Raw genomic sequence first — 15,365 nt, forward strand, 5'->3', positions numbered from 1 at the left:
GGATCTTATATAGACAGTCATGTTCAATCAATTTGATTTACCACAGGTGGACTCCAATCAAGTTGTAAAAACATCTCAAAGGATGAACCTGAACTCAATTTCGAGTCTCATAGTAAAGGGTCTACTTATGTACTTATGTACATAAGGTATTTCAGATTTTTCTTTTGCAAAAATGTCTAAAAACATGTTTTCGCTTTGTCTTTATGGGGTACTGTGTGTAGATTGCTGAGGATTTAATTTAATTTAATCAATTTTAGAATAAGGCTGTAACGTATCAAATTATGGAATAAGTCAAGGGGTCTGTAAACTTTCTGAAGGCACTGTATATACAAAAGTCTGTGGTCAGTTCGTTACATTTCTGCCCTGCTAGAGCTGCCCTGATCAAGTGCTGTTCTTGTGAAGTGGAAACGTATAGGAGCAATAACGGTTCAGCCGTGAAGTGGTAGGCCACAGAAGGTCACAGAACGGGACCATCTGACCTCGGTTGCAACACTCACTACCGAGTTCCAAACTGCCTCTGGAAGCAACATCAGTTAAGAACTGTTCATCGGAACTTGGGTTTCCTTGGCCGAGCAGCCGCATGCACACAAGCCTAAGATCACCATGCGCAATGCCAAGTGTCAGCTGGAGTGGTGACAATTTTGTGCTTCCAACTTTGTGCCAACAGTTTAGAGAAGCCCCATTCCTGTTTCAGCATGACAATGCTCCCCGTGCACAAAGCGAGGTCCATACAGAAATGGTTTGTCGAGATTGGTGTGAAAGAACTTGACTGGCCTGCACAGAGCCCTGACCTCAACCCCATCGAACATCTTTGGGATGAATTGGAATGCTGACTGCGAGCCAGGTCTTATTGCCCAACATCAGTGCCCAACCTCACTAATGCTCTTGCGACTGAATGGAAGCAAGTCCCTGCAGGAATGCTCCAACATCTATTGGAAAGCCTTACCAGAAGAGTGGAGGTTGTAATAGCAGCTAAGGGGGGACCGACTCCTTATTAATGCCCATGATTTTGGAATGAGATGTTCGACTAGCAGGTGTCCACATACTTTTGGTCATGTAGTGTATGTGATTCCTATAAGCTTCTCTGGGATCATAGGAAGAGATATTTTTCATGCAGGCCCTTGATGATTAACTCAGGGCTGCAACAACAGAAGGACAACCTCTGTACGACCTTAGTGTTTTTTGTGGCTCGGATATACATCACCGCCATGAACGCAGTGGTTGGATACCCTGCAGATGAGGCTGTGTTGACTCAGTGCTCCATCAGCTCAGTATATGTTACCGTGCAAGAAAACAAATGTCGGTGAGAAAAAAGGCCCCTCTATCTCTAACGGGGGACGGGTATAACATAAATAAATCTTCAATCAACAGTTCTGCACTCTGAATCAGCACTCTTGTCATCTTGTCCAAAACAGCACCCAAAAAAAGATGGCAAAGATTGGGACCTGGTATCTGGAAAAAAGAGTGCAGCAGTTGAAAAAGCCATTAACGGTTGGAGATAAGATCGGTAAGAGGTAATGGACATAGAAACTGAATGGGACCGTTTTATATGTTACATAATCACTTGAAATAGGGGTGAGAGAGGTTGAAAGACCAAGGGGGAGAGACATGGGAGAGAGCGTCAAAGACAAAAAGATTGAGACATAAACAATGAGAGTGAGGAACAGAATAACTAACAGAGGTGCAATGAGAAAGAGAGAAATTGGGGACAGAGAGAGAGAAAGAATAAGAGTGAGGAGAGAGAGGGGGGTGATAGGGAGAGATGTTTCACTATGAAAAGCCTCCGATATGTAGTACATGTAAATGTACTGTACAAGCCGCACTGTTCAACTGTGTCATGGTGCTTCTTGTAAGGAGTGGGGGTGGTGACCTTGAAACCACTGCGTCATAATGTAAACATTTAGGTTTCTGGCGCTGCCAGCTCTGCCAGTGATCAAAGTTAAAGGGCAAGACAATGTCACAATGTGTTACCTTGTAATCAAATCAGCTATTCCAACCTTCTTCAGCTTGTCTTACACATAACAGAAAATTACAAGAATATATTACAATAGGTCAAAATGGTGTGCAACAATGACAATACACTTTATTTAACCAGATTGAAGTTTTTGTGGGTTAAAACTAGAAGCATATCCCAGATAAGGGAGAGTAGGAGAAATATGGGCATAACATCTCATATCATGCGAAAATCAAAGATGCCCTCAGAACGACTTGAATGAAGCCTCTGCGCTTGCCTTCAAAATTACCTTTTGGCACTATTGCCACCTAGAGGTGAGGGATGACATGTTTGTTTAGTGGTTGCAGTAGTCTACAGGGTCATAAGGATAATTATATCATAGCTATTTCCATCCCCAGGCTGGACTATAGAGGGAGAACACAAGGTCCCTTATGTGACTCCGTCTGGACCTGAACTCTTGAAGAACAGTAGTTCTGAGATTCCCAAGTACACCTCTCCAAATTGGTCCGACTGAACAATGCCTTTTTTTCCTTTGTTACTGAACAAATATTTGCATAATAGCTCTCCACTGTAATGTTTATATGTACAAGTTATTTGTCCTCATTTTCAGTATGGTATGTTGTAATTGTTTATTTAGAGGGACAGAACAGTACATCCTGATGCTCCTCTGTTGTCCCTCTTCTCTTCCTAGGAAGTTGTGGAGGCGCCAGTGATAGGCTAAGTAAACTGTTATGGCTGATGCTTTTAGCGACCATTGACAGGTCTGCAATATTAAACACAGTGATCCAGAAAGAGGATAAAAAATAAACACAAGCATGGACAAACAAATAGATGACTGTCACCAAGGAAATACATAACAATGCATGGTTATGACATGCAATATAGCCAGTGTCTCCAATCCAGGTACATCTGAATTCTATTAGCCAGCACACGATTTGGTTCTGTGTTCTATTAGTCATCTATTTTAGAATGGCATACGGGCAGACACCCTATTGAGGTCATAATGTCAAGATACAGTATCATACAAGATAGATGTTCAGTATACATGCCCCCCCCCACCATCACCACCCCGCGCTTCTCTGTCTGCTTGTTGCTTATATTAATCAGGGAAGCGGAAGTGTGTGTGTGGGGGGGAACAATGCTGGAGCCATGCTTTAGTCAGGATAAGAAACCCCAAACAAGGAGTTTAAATTAGAAGTATTCTCCTGTGGGATACCCTGTTGGGTTTTAATTAGGGCAAATCTAATAACATCACACACACACACACGTGTGCACACTGCTACACATGCACGCATGCACACACACACACTCTTTTAAGTGACTTAACTTGAATAACCAGGGGAAGGAAATGTTTACTAACACACAATCAGATGATGGCCTGGCTGCGTACTTCCTGGTCACATGACCTTCCCTGCATAAAAAACCCACTCCCTAATGAAAAACAGCACAGGTTGAATGAACCATTCATTTTCTGTGTATGGATATTTAATACCTAATCATAAGTGCATATGCCCAGAAATGTTATACCACCAGAGTTAAAGGAAAGCTTAACCCAAATGTGTTAATCTGTCAGCAGATGCAGAATGTCTCTGTCTAGTAGACTGATATTGCCTCCTGCTGGAAAAAGTTTGAAAATATTTGGGACTGCAATGGGATACGCATCACACACGTGGTGAGAACTAGGTATATTACTTTTTCACCGATACCAACATATATCCTTGTAACACATCCTTGTCTTTCTCTCCCTCCCACACACACACACACACACACACACACACACACACACACACACACACACACACACACACACACACACACACACGCACGCACACACACCCCTAGTTGAGTCACAGCAGTGACCAACATCATGTGACTGCTCTCAGTGGCCAGTCATTCTCCACTATCCCCTTCCTTCCATAGTTAACTGAGAACCGTACAGACATAAGCAAGATTTTTGGATTACTACCTGCTGGTCAAGGGCACAAGAAATAACAACCAGTCTGCAGTGACCACACACAGCTCAACCCAATCTTCCCCAGTGAACAAAAGTGCTTTTTTATTTTACTAAGAGCTACTGGGCTAAAAGGCTACACTTAAAACATTTTTAGGTATACCAAATACCAAAATAGCTTATTTTGAGCATAGATTGAGCCAAATTAGAGACCAGAGAAAGACATAAAACATAATTGTGTGGCCATGCTTGGGCTTTAAAAGTAGTACACTGATGACCCCTTGTGTCAGTCTGAGGTACCTAGTCATCAGAGATAGAGAGGGCAATGGGCATAGAGTGAGGTACAGAATAGACTTGTTTCCTACATATAAAAGAAAACAAATATGGTTAAAAAATATATAAATTTGGGTCCTTTACCAGGGGTTAACTTTTTTCTCAGATAATATGCAGATAAATTCTATGTTACCACCTTCATGATCAAATTCAACTTTAATACATTCATTATCATATTCCTAATATTGAGTTGCACCCCCCTTTTGCCCTGAGAACAGCTTCAATTTATCCAGGCATGGACTCTACAAGGTGTCGAAAGCATTCCACAGGGATGCTGGCCCATGTTGGCTCCAATGCTTTCCACAGTTATGTCAACTTGGCTGGATGTCCTTTGGGCGGTGGACCATTCTTGATACACACAGGAAACTATTGAGCGTGAAAAACCTAGCAGCGTTGCAGTTCTTGACACACTCAAACTGGTGCACCTACTACCATTCCCCCGTTCAAAGGCTCTGTCTTGCCCATTCACCCTCTGAATGGCACACATACACAATCCATGTCTCAATTGTCTCAAGGCTTAACAATCCTTCTTAAACCTGTCCCCTCATCTACACTGATTGAAGTGAATTTAACAAGTGACATCCATAAGGGATCATAGCTTTCACCGGGATTCACCTGGTCAGTCTATGTCATGGAAAGAGCAGGTGTCCTTAACGTTTTGTACACTCAGTGTAGAGTGATTTGATATGTGTAAGTCAAACATTTTTGTCAACTGAAATTAAATGTAATTTGTACTTGTTATTGTTTTTTTTTTATCTCATTCATTTTCGTCATGAAAAATAGGATGTTGACGAATATTTTTTGTCATAGTTATTGTTGACTAAATTAACACTGGGCGACACGATGGCTCGTTTGGAGCATGAACTGTCTGGCAAGACCATCATAACAGCATTTCATTCTAACCTTGCCAAGGCAAACTCACAATGCCATATGGTGGCTTGCTCTCCCACAGTTTGGCCAAGGTCTTCCTGGCGCCACTCCACAGGTTATTAGAGTAGGTGTCCTGCAGTTTGTTCTTATGCTTGTAGACGTGCAGGAAGAGGATGGAGAGGTAGAGAAAGAACACAATGAAGAAGGGCACGATGAAGACAATGACAAGTGGAGGGAGGACCCAGCCCCAGTAGTCTATATAGCTGAGGTAGTCCTGAAGGTCTCACAGTCTTCCTACAGCTGGAACAGGCAGGAAACTGCTGGGCGTCAGTGCAGGAGTGATTTTCACAGGTCATCCTGGCTGTCTCTGCACAGCCCCCAGAGATGGCCGAGGCATCAATGCTTTACGACTGCCTTGGTCCACACCTACATCATACTAAAACCAGGAAGTAGAGAAACAACACATTAGCTTGCCTGCAAACAAATAGCCCATTGTAGGGATCATCAACTAGATTCAGCCGTGGGCCAATTTTTATTTTTTATTTTTTTTATTTCACCTTTATTTAACCAGGTAGGCTAGTTGAGAACAAGTTCTCATTTACAACTGCGACCTGGCCAAGATAAAGCATAGCAGTGTGAGCAGACAACACAGAGTTACACATGGAATAAACAATTAACAAGTCAATAACCCAGTAGAAAACAAAGGGGGAGTCTATATACAATGTGTGCAAAAGGCATGAGGAGGTAGACGAATAGTTACAATTTTGCAGATTAACACTGGAGTGATAAATGATCAGATGGTCATGTACAGGTAGAGATATTGGTGTGCAAAAGAGCAGAAAAGTAAATAAATAAAAACAGTATGGGGATGAGGTAGGTGAAAATGGGTGGGCTATTTACCAATAGACTATGTACAGCTGCAGCGATCGGTTAGCTGCTCAGATAGCTGATGTTTGAAGTTGGTGAGGGAGATAAAAGTCTCCAACTTCAGCGATTTTTGCAATTCGTTCCAATTCTTTCTTGAGCGGATGGTCGAGGGCCGAAACATAATTCAAAATACATTGTAGACTGCAAATTGACAGCAAGAAGCCCAAACCGATACAATATTTGACTAAAACAGAATCATTTCCAACCTTGTTACATTTGTATATGATCACGTTTCTCTATTATGTGTGGGAATACTTGGGAACAGACTTCCAAAATTAAAATAACTTTGCATAACTATTCCACTTAGGGGATGGCAAGGTTTCTATCAGTCACATAAACAAATATAAAGCTGGCTGTGTGTGTTATCATATAACAACAGCTACATATTGATATCAACATTTGTTATTGATATTTGACATTTGTTATTTACATTTGTTATTGATATATTATTGACATATTGATATCAACAAACCTAAATTAGTGCGAACACCCCACGATGCCACATCTGGGGTTGTATTCATTACGCCAATTATGTTGCAAACTGTTTCGTCTATTGCTAAACGTTTTGCAGCGTGAAACCGTTTACTCCAAACGGAAAACGTTTTGCAAAGAAAACGAGAGTTTCTATTGGACAAATTCAGTTAGGTCCTGCTCCGTTTCGTTCAGTTTTCTTTCATATAAGAAGATTTTAGCAACAGAATCGGAGTAATGAATGAGGCTGATACTGTGGTTTGGTTTACATCAGGGGCATCTTCCACTGCCCGTGTCTATTGAATTATCCGTGGCAAATAAGCTCGCCTCTTTAGCTCTGATCTAAATAGTTTTCCGTTTTCATGTTTAGCTAAATCGGACGTGGAAGAGAAAGCGCTGTTGCTGACACTTGTTGCTGTTTAACATTGATCTGTCTTTCAAAAACATCGACCATGTGACACAAGAAGGGTTGTCATCCCAGCATGCAATGCGAGGCACGAATTCTAAAAGACGTGAGTGAACTCGAGCTAGCTAAGTACCAAATTGATTAGCTAGCTAGGTAAGTTGGGAAATTAGTACATTTTTACACATTTAAACACATAATATAATTACAGTTGGCTATAGAGTCATGCCATACTTTATTTTTATCTGTCTGTCTAATGTAACGATGAAATTGACTGTGTTTAGCTAGGCTAGGTAGTTAGCTAACTAGTGTTGGCAAGCTGGCTGTCTTTACCAACTTGACTTTGCTTGCTATATATAGGCTAAAATAAATTATAGGATTGTTAGGGAATAATGTATGAGTTAACTAAAGAGCTCTAACTAGGAAAATATCATAGCTAGCTATAGCCAGCAACATTTTTCCATTCAAAGAAAACCCTCTTCACCTCTCACCCTTGCCAGGATATCCCGACCCTATTGTTACGCTTGTTTACACTTAGCTGCACTGGGGTCAGAACGCAATCAAGGTTACATTAAGACACATTGGAGGGAGAGGGAAATATGGTTCGGAAAACTTAGGGATGGTATATGCCACTGTACACAATTTTACCAGAACAATATTGTGTGTATTTGTGGACTATTCTTTGGGTGCTTATATCAGTAGTTTTTGATTACATAAAATGAAGTTAAGTCGGAGCTCCAGTCCGTCTACACTAGTCGCTGCATCGAAAATCGTTGAGTTTAATCGGCTACCCTCACCCCAACCTCCCACAACAGAAAATAATAGCCCCCCTCCCTCTTACCTAGCTGCGCATGTGCTGATGCTAGATTTATATTGGTACAATTACAAGGGGCATAGCTATATCATTTTAGCAATTTAGCAGATGTTCTTATGCAGTATGACTTACACTTAGTATAGCCTAGTATTTTACAGTATAGCCACTTACAGTATATCCTGCAGCAGCATAACCAATATTCATCTGTGCTGTGACCAATAATCTCTAGTGGTTTGCAGAGTGAGAAATACTGTTATTAGCAATGGTCTTTGGTGTGTGTCAGTCTATTTACTGTAGGTGGTGCTGATGGCTAATAGTGGTAGGCTGCTATGCACCCAAGACTGAGAAGCTGGCCATTACGATGTAGTCCTAGGTCAAATACTCTTCTTTCAAATACCTCAGCTGGACATTTATTTAGCATGGTACAATGGAGCTAATGGAATAGACCCAAAAGTGCAAACTTCAAGCTAATTCGTGTGCATCAGACTTTTGACCCAGACCTGTCATGCAGCTCACAATCTGATTGCATGTCACCAGCATCTTTAATTTGACATAGGACTAGTTCAGAGGAGGCATCAACGCAGCACTGCTTTATATATTTATGAAAGCGTTTATTGCAGTGCCCCCATGTAGTCCTGCTGGAATGCATCTGGCTGGCACAGGCTTGTCTTGCAGGATGTCTGGGACATCACATACAACACCACCCCTTTCGTGCCCTTGCTTGTCAGAGAACAAAATCCCCACTGACACAACACTAGATCTTTTGTTTTCTTTCTTCCTCCATGTTAGTTATTTTAAGAGATACTTTTAATGAGTTAGCCTAATGTGTGATTTTGTTTTAATCTGCAGACAACCAAAGGTACTGATGATATCGATATATTGCTCTCAATGGTTAATAAAAATGTATTATCCAAATTAACCTGTGACACTAAAATGTCCATGAAATTGGGCATTTTCCTAAAATTGAATATTTTCTTGTTTACTACTGTGGGTTCAATTTTTCAGAGTGGGGCTGAAATGTCATCTGAAATTACCCCGCTGCATTGGAGTTTATCGTCATTCATTGGCCCTGGATAGTTGTGAGTTGACCGTTAAGGGCCTAACAATTAGCCTATACTAGTACAGCCTAGACATTAGGCCTAGTTTAATAATTTAGGAAGGATAGCACAGGCTGCTTCACATTAAGCTATTTTGGACAGTAGAGACCAGACTGGTATATACGCCTCGGCTTCTGGGTATTGCATGGGAGTAGAGTTAACGATCTTAATAGCTGCAGGCTACAACATTTGCCTTGTCTCTGCAAAGGCAGGGAGGAGTGTCTGTGCAGCTGCCATTTGTGTTTGCTAATGTATGTGCCTTTTTTGTGTGTTTGTGCATGTGATTGTGTGTATGGGTTGTGTACGTGCATGTGTGCTCCTGTCTGTCTCCAACTGTGTGTGTGTACAGGTAGAGGGAGAGTGTGTTGCTATTCTTCTGAGCCAGCTGCTACACATCCCAAGCTCTCCCCCCTCTCCCCTCCCTTTTCCTTTTTGAGCCGACTGGCAAGACCAGTTTGTGTTTGATCGGGAAAACCGGCTCTTCCAGTTGTCCATGCCAACAAATTCTGGTATGATCCCAGCCAGGTCCCTGGGAATGCTCAAAACGCCCGGCCAATCCCATGAAAGGCATATTGGGTTATCACTGGTGGTAGTTTAGTTGGTATAGCAGTTGTTCCCTGGTTTCCTCCTCTCTATGAAGTTTGGATCTGTTGAGTGGCTTTTGTGTGCATTGAGTATACTTTGACTGACAGTTCATTCTAGTGGGGTGAGTGAACAAGGCTCTTTTATTCAGTTTGATATAGGAGGACATTTTGCCTGGTGAATGTCAGTGATGACTGTTAGCAGATTTAGTAGGTAGGATTAGGCTACAAAGTGAAATAGGCTAGTTTATCATGTCTATGCTCAATAATGGGGGGAAATATATTATTTGGCCTTAGTTATTGGATGATTTAATGATTATTATAAACCGGGTGGTTCGAGCCCTGAATGCTGATTGGATGAAAGCCGTGATATGTCGGACCGTATACCACGGGTATGACCAACATTTTTTTTTTTTTACTATTCTAATTACGTTGGTAACCAGTTTAATAGCAATAAGTAATCTCTGGGTTTTGTGGTATATGGCAAATATACCACGGCTAAGGGCTGTATCCAGGCATTCTGTGTTGCGTCGTGTGCAAGAACAGCCCTAAGCGGTGGTATATTGGCCATATACCATACCCCCTGTGCCTTATTGCTTATTTCTCCAATGGTGATTAAGCCAAACCTACTGTACCAGCTTGGGAAGGGAGAGGAAACCGAAGTCCAGGCAAGCTTGAACTGTGTGTGTGTGCATGTGTGTGTGCGCACTGGCCTGCACTAATGTGTTTGTGAGTGCGTGCACTGGCCTGCACTAATGTGTTTGTGCATTATGTGCTCTGGCTACATTGCCTTCAAAACCCGATTTACAAATTTGACTGCCCTTTAGGATCAGATATGGTCATGTGAATGAAAGAGAGGACTATATGAGCATGCCCTGGATTGCAGTCACTTCTCAGTGTCTACATAAGCAAAATACTGGTTGTACTACCGGTATCATATTTTACCGGTATTGTATCATGTTTTATTACAGGTATTGTAGTGGCCTGTCAGTGCAGCCATTTCCTCTAGGGGCGCTCGTGAGTAAAATAGGGTCCTCTCTTGACTCATCTTACCCTCTGTTTACTTTGTCTTTTTTGCTTTCCCTTCCTCTCGCAGATTTCCGGTTTGGTGCTAGATGGAGTTGTGTATTGGCTGAGTGAAGCTACCAACCAGTGAGTGATTGGATGATGAGCAGTCCGCTGCTAAGTGGGAGCAGCCCCGGCTCCAGTGGGGCCTCGGAATCCACTGACCTCTTCAGGGACCTATGCGGTCGACTCAAAGACTGTCACGATAGTGCACTGCAAGGTAGGCCTACTGTCTACATGCCAGGGAACCTCCACCAAAACAACTAAGGCCAGTGGGACATGTTTAATACAACTATCCGTGTTAAGAGTACTTGTCAAAATAAATCATTCAACAATCCCCTTTTCAAGCTCTTTTTTTTATCCTGTGTTTAGGTTTGCAAACCAAAGTGAACAAGCTGAAGAAGGAGCGATGTTTGTAAGTACAGTCATTTTAGTTGAACGTTGTGTTGATGATCAATGAATAGAATCTGAAACTTCATATTTTCTGACATTCAACTTGCCATTTCAAAGAGTGTGATTATTGTTTTACGGCCACACTTAAGATGAGACCGTTTTCCGTTGACTCCCCGTCAGTGTGTGAGGTTTCAAATGTCACTGAGCAAGTAAGTCTGACAAAGGCCTCTTTCACACTCTTACCTCAGTAGGACAGCATTCTGAGCCCTACTCATTTATCAGGGCTCTGTGATGGGAATCCCAAAATATAATTCCTCTTGTACCCCAAGAATGCACATTCAAATACATTACTTATATACTCAAACACTCCCATGTTTATTAATTCAAAGGATTTAAACCAATGTGTTCCTTCCTTTTGTCCCCCCTCTCACCCCGTAGAGATGCCCAAAGACTGGAGGAGTTCTACAGCAGACACCAGCAGTTGAGGGAGCAGCACAAAACCCTGCGGGACACTGTCACAGTTCTGGAGGACAGGTTGGTACCCCATCAACCTGTCTGTCCCTATTTGTCTGTCTCCCTCTGACTTTTTCTCTATCTACCTATATATTTCTCTCGATCTCTCCTTTTGTTAGTCCTTTGGTTCATATTTTCTCCTCTTTCTTCTTTCCCGTCTGTGTCTCTCCCTCTGCCCAGGCTGCGAGCAGGGCTGTGTGATCGCTGTTCTGTCACAGAGGAGCACATGAGGAAGAAGCAGGTGGAGTTTGAGAAAGGCCGTCAGCAGAACATGCGCCTCATCGCAGAGATCAGTGAGTTGTACATCATTCCCTTCTCACTTGCACATACCCTACATTCTGTATCTGAGATTCATTTACCTCCACACTGGTCCCTCTTTTACACAGGCCATACAGCTCCTAAGCTTTTGGCTAAAGTAGGATATGATTATGACAAAGGATGGGGCGGTCATGAGTCATTCACAAGGGAACTCTCTCACTACCACCCCCATCTCTCTTTGTCCACTGCACTCCTTTTTTTTCTCTGTAATAGGTTCCCTCATAGATCTACACGTCACACAATATAGCCTTTCTCTTTTTCGCTAAGTCTGGGGTTGGGGGGGGGAGACGGACATACAAGTAGTCTCTTTTTAACTTGATGGAAAAGGCAAACCTGAATGATCTCTTTGTTTCCTATGTTATCTCCCAAATGTAACATTCCTCCGTGCTCACAAAGGGGATGCAGTTCGGGGATGCAGTTCTTCCTCTATACCACTAGTGCTCTGCAAATAAATTGACTAAGCCCAATCATCGCTGTAGTAGGGCGATTCCATTGGGAGGAAGGATGTTTGACAAGCTTTTTACATTTGTATCATAAATAATGTTTAAGCAAAATCATGATGAAAGTGGCCATTTTAGGCCTATACTTGCCTCCTGTAAGACCCTATGATCTGTGCATCTTGGTGTCGTTATACTTACAACATGATACAGACAACATCTTGGTGGCATTATACTCCTTATAGTGTGTTCTCAAATATGGATTATGTCTACATTCTGAAATACACATTTTCACATTAATGTATTCAATATAACAAATATTCATTTGAATATTTCAAAAGTACCCTTTTTAATTCTGTGTGTTTTTAGACATTGTTTGGAAAATTATACTCTTCAAACATGTCAAGTGTCCAGATTGGGCTCTCTGTACTTTTGAAGATCTAACCCATTTCATATATTTACATTTATAGGTCATTAACCAATCAAAGCCCTACTTCAGGATTGTTTGCACATTCAGCAAATCACCAGCAGAGGGAGTTCCCTTTGAATCCATTTTACCATTCACTGTGTTGCTTGTGCTCATAAAATGTATCGTAACTTCAAAATTTGCAGAGAGCCCACTATGGAAATTTAATGTACTTGTTGAGTATATTGTTCCAAACAATGTCTTAAAATCTAAAAGGGTACTTTTGCCATATTCATATTTTTCATGTTGAATCATTTAATATAGTTTTATTTCAGAATCTTGACTTACTCCATTTGTTAGAGCACACTATAATGAGTATAATGACATCAAGATGTTCACAGATACGGTTTTACAGGAGGCATGTATAGTTCTAAAAATGGCCACTTTCATCATGATTTTCTTAAATTCCTCCCAAATTAAGTTTATGTGAAAATTGCAAGAACAATCTGAGATAGCTAAAATGTAATTTGCATAAGTATTCCCACCCCTTAGCTAAAATGTAATTTGCATAAGTATTCCCACCCCTTTGCTATGACACTCCAAACTGAGCTCAAGTGTATCCAATTTCCTTTAATCATCCACCTGTGGCCAATGAAATTGTTTGGACATGATTTATGATTTAGAACGAAATGCATCTGTCTATATGTACACTACCGGTCAGAAGTTTTAGAACACCTAATCAAGGGTTTTTATACATTTTTTACTATTTTCTACATTGTAGAATAATAGTGATGACATCAAAACTATGAAATAACACATACGGAATCATGTAGTAACCAAAAAATTGTTATATCAAAATATATTATGTTTGAGATTCTTCAAAGTAGCCACCCTTTGGCTTGATGACAGCTTTGCACACTCTTGGCATTTTCACAACCAGCTTTACATGGAATGCTTTTCCAACAGTCTTGAATGAGTTCCCACATATGCTGAGCACTTGTTGACTGCTTTTCCTTCACTCTGTGGTCCGACCCATGCCAAACCATCTCAATTTGGTTGAGGTCGGGGGATTGTGGAGGCCAGGTCATCTGATGCAGCACTCCATCACTCTCCTTCTTGGCAAAGTAGCCCTTACACAGCAAGAAGGTGTGTTGGGTCATTGTCCTGGTGAAAAACAAATGATAGTCCCACTAAGCACAAGCCAGATGGGATGGTGTATCGCTGTGAGTGTGCCTTGAATTCTAAATAAATCACAGACATTGTCACCAGCAAAGCACCCCCACAACACCACCACCTCCTCTCTGCTTTACGGTGGAAAATGCACATGCGGAGATCATCTGTTCACCCACACTGCGTCTCACAAAGACACGGCGGTTGGAACAAAAGATCTCCAATTTGGACTCCGACCAAAGGACAAATTTCCACCAGTCTAATGTCCATTGCTCGTGTTTCTTGGCGTAAGCAAGTTTCTTCTTCTTATCGGTGTCCTTTAGTAGTGGTTTCTTTGCAGCAATTCAAGGCCTGATTCACACAGTCTCCTCTGAACAGTTGGTGTTGAGATGTGTCTGTTACTTAAACTTTGAAGCATTTATTTGAACTGCACCTCAGATTGCAGTCAACTCTAATGAACTTTATCCTCTGCAGCAGAAAATCTGTGGAAAGACTTTCTGTGGAAAGGCTGTTTACTGCTACTTCCTATCTAACTTGAGAAAATATGCAGGGAAAAATGGAAAAAAATGCCCAAATCCAGATGTGCAAAGCTGATGCAGACATACCCAAGACGACTCAAAGCTGTAATCGCCGCCAAAGGTCCTTCTACAAAGTTGACTCGGGTGTGAATACTTATGTAAATGACATATTTCTGTATTTCCTTTTCAATACATTTACAAAGATGTCTAAAAACACGTTTTTACTACGTCATTATGAGGTATTATTGTGTGTGTATATGGGTGAGAAAAATACATATTTAATCAATTTTGAGTGGAATAAGTCAAGGGGTATGAATATTTTCTGAAGGCACAGTATATGTGGTTTGATGTGACTTCCAGTGACAGAGAGGAACAGCCTGCAGGATGAGAACAGAAAGCTGAGTCTTGAGTTGGATAGACTGAATGGAGCTCTGTGAGTTAAAACCATCCCCATTCGGCACTACAGTACTTTTGTAACCAGGATTGTTGATTCCAAAACAATATTCCTATTGCACATCGAGAAAGCATGGTTGAATTAGAGTTCTCACTTTGAGCTTAATACGGTATATTATTATTTCTGTGTATTATTAATACGGTATGTTACGCCGTTGTATTTCTGTGGTGCGTCTATGTTTGGTTTCCAGCTCTGTCTCTCCTGAGCCAGAGGAGACGGTGATTCCAGACTCTCCGCTGCAGAAGATCTCGCTGCCTGTGGTCAGCAAGATGAGGAGGAGGAAGGAGACCCACCATGTCCGCTACGCCGAGAAGTCCCTGTCTCAGTCTCAGAGCTCGGCGCTCAACGGTCAGTTTGATTCATACAAAGAAATGCATACACAGGTACAGCATTCAAGGGTCACCCTCAGAATCAAACACACATGCAGGTGCGTGCACACTCAGTCACACTCGCACACAAACACACTCAATATTAGTTTCTTACGATATCAGTTTCATAGACTTCATTGAAGTTCATTTTTTTTGTTTTCATAATGGTAGAACCAAGGAAAGGATTGCCCTCCCGAACCGCGCAGAGCCAAGGAAACGGTATACTGGTGCCTGAAACGTGTTACATGGACGCCACCCAGACCCAACGTAAGGCCTTCATTTACTAACTGATGACTGATAACATGCGTTTGTAATTATGTTA

At 41.6% G+C, this 15,365-nt stretch overlaps 1 protein-coding gene across 5 annotated transcripts in view; it reads left to right on the forward strand.

The window, feature by feature from the left end:
• rbbp8 (retinoblastoma binding protein 8) overlaps positions 1–15,365 on the forward strand; it is a 67,009-nt gene that overhangs the window by 47,621 nt on the left and 4,023 nt on the right. Inside the window, exons 1-8 of one of the 5 annotated variants that reach the window (XM_024392885.2) lie at positions 6,776–7,018; positions 10,498–10,686; positions 10,839–10,881; positions 11,298–11,393; positions 11,553–11,665; positions 14,582–14,654; positions 14,866–15,023; positions 15,215–15,310. In XM_024392885.2, the coding sequence (XP_024248653.1) occupies positions 10,566–10,686; positions 10,839–10,881; positions 11,298–11,393; positions 11,553–11,665; positions 14,582–14,654; positions 14,866–15,023; positions 15,215–15,310 (700 nt within the window). In that variant the 5' untranslated portion in view covers positions 6,776–7,018; positions 10,498–10,565. Of the gene's footprint in view, positions 1–6,775; positions 7,066–8,779; positions 8,803–9,367; positions 9,527–10,497; positions 10,687–10,838; positions 10,882–11,297; positions 11,394–11,552; positions 11,666–14,581; positions 14,655–14,865; positions 15,024–15,214; positions 15,311–15,365 lie in introns of those variants that run through there. The other 4 variants (XM_024392883.2, XM_024392886.2, XM_024392884.2 and 1 more) reach the window with 4 other exon arrangements.

Source organism: Oncorhynchus tshawytscha, linkage group LG29 (genome assembly GCF_018296145.1).
Source record: "Oncorhynchus tshawytscha isolate Ot180627B linkage group LG29, Otsh_v2.0, whole genome shotgun sequence".
NCBI classification, from domain to species: domain Eukaryota; kingdom Metazoa; phylum Chordata; class Actinopteri; order Salmoniformes; family Salmonidae; genus Oncorhynchus; species Oncorhynchus tshawytscha.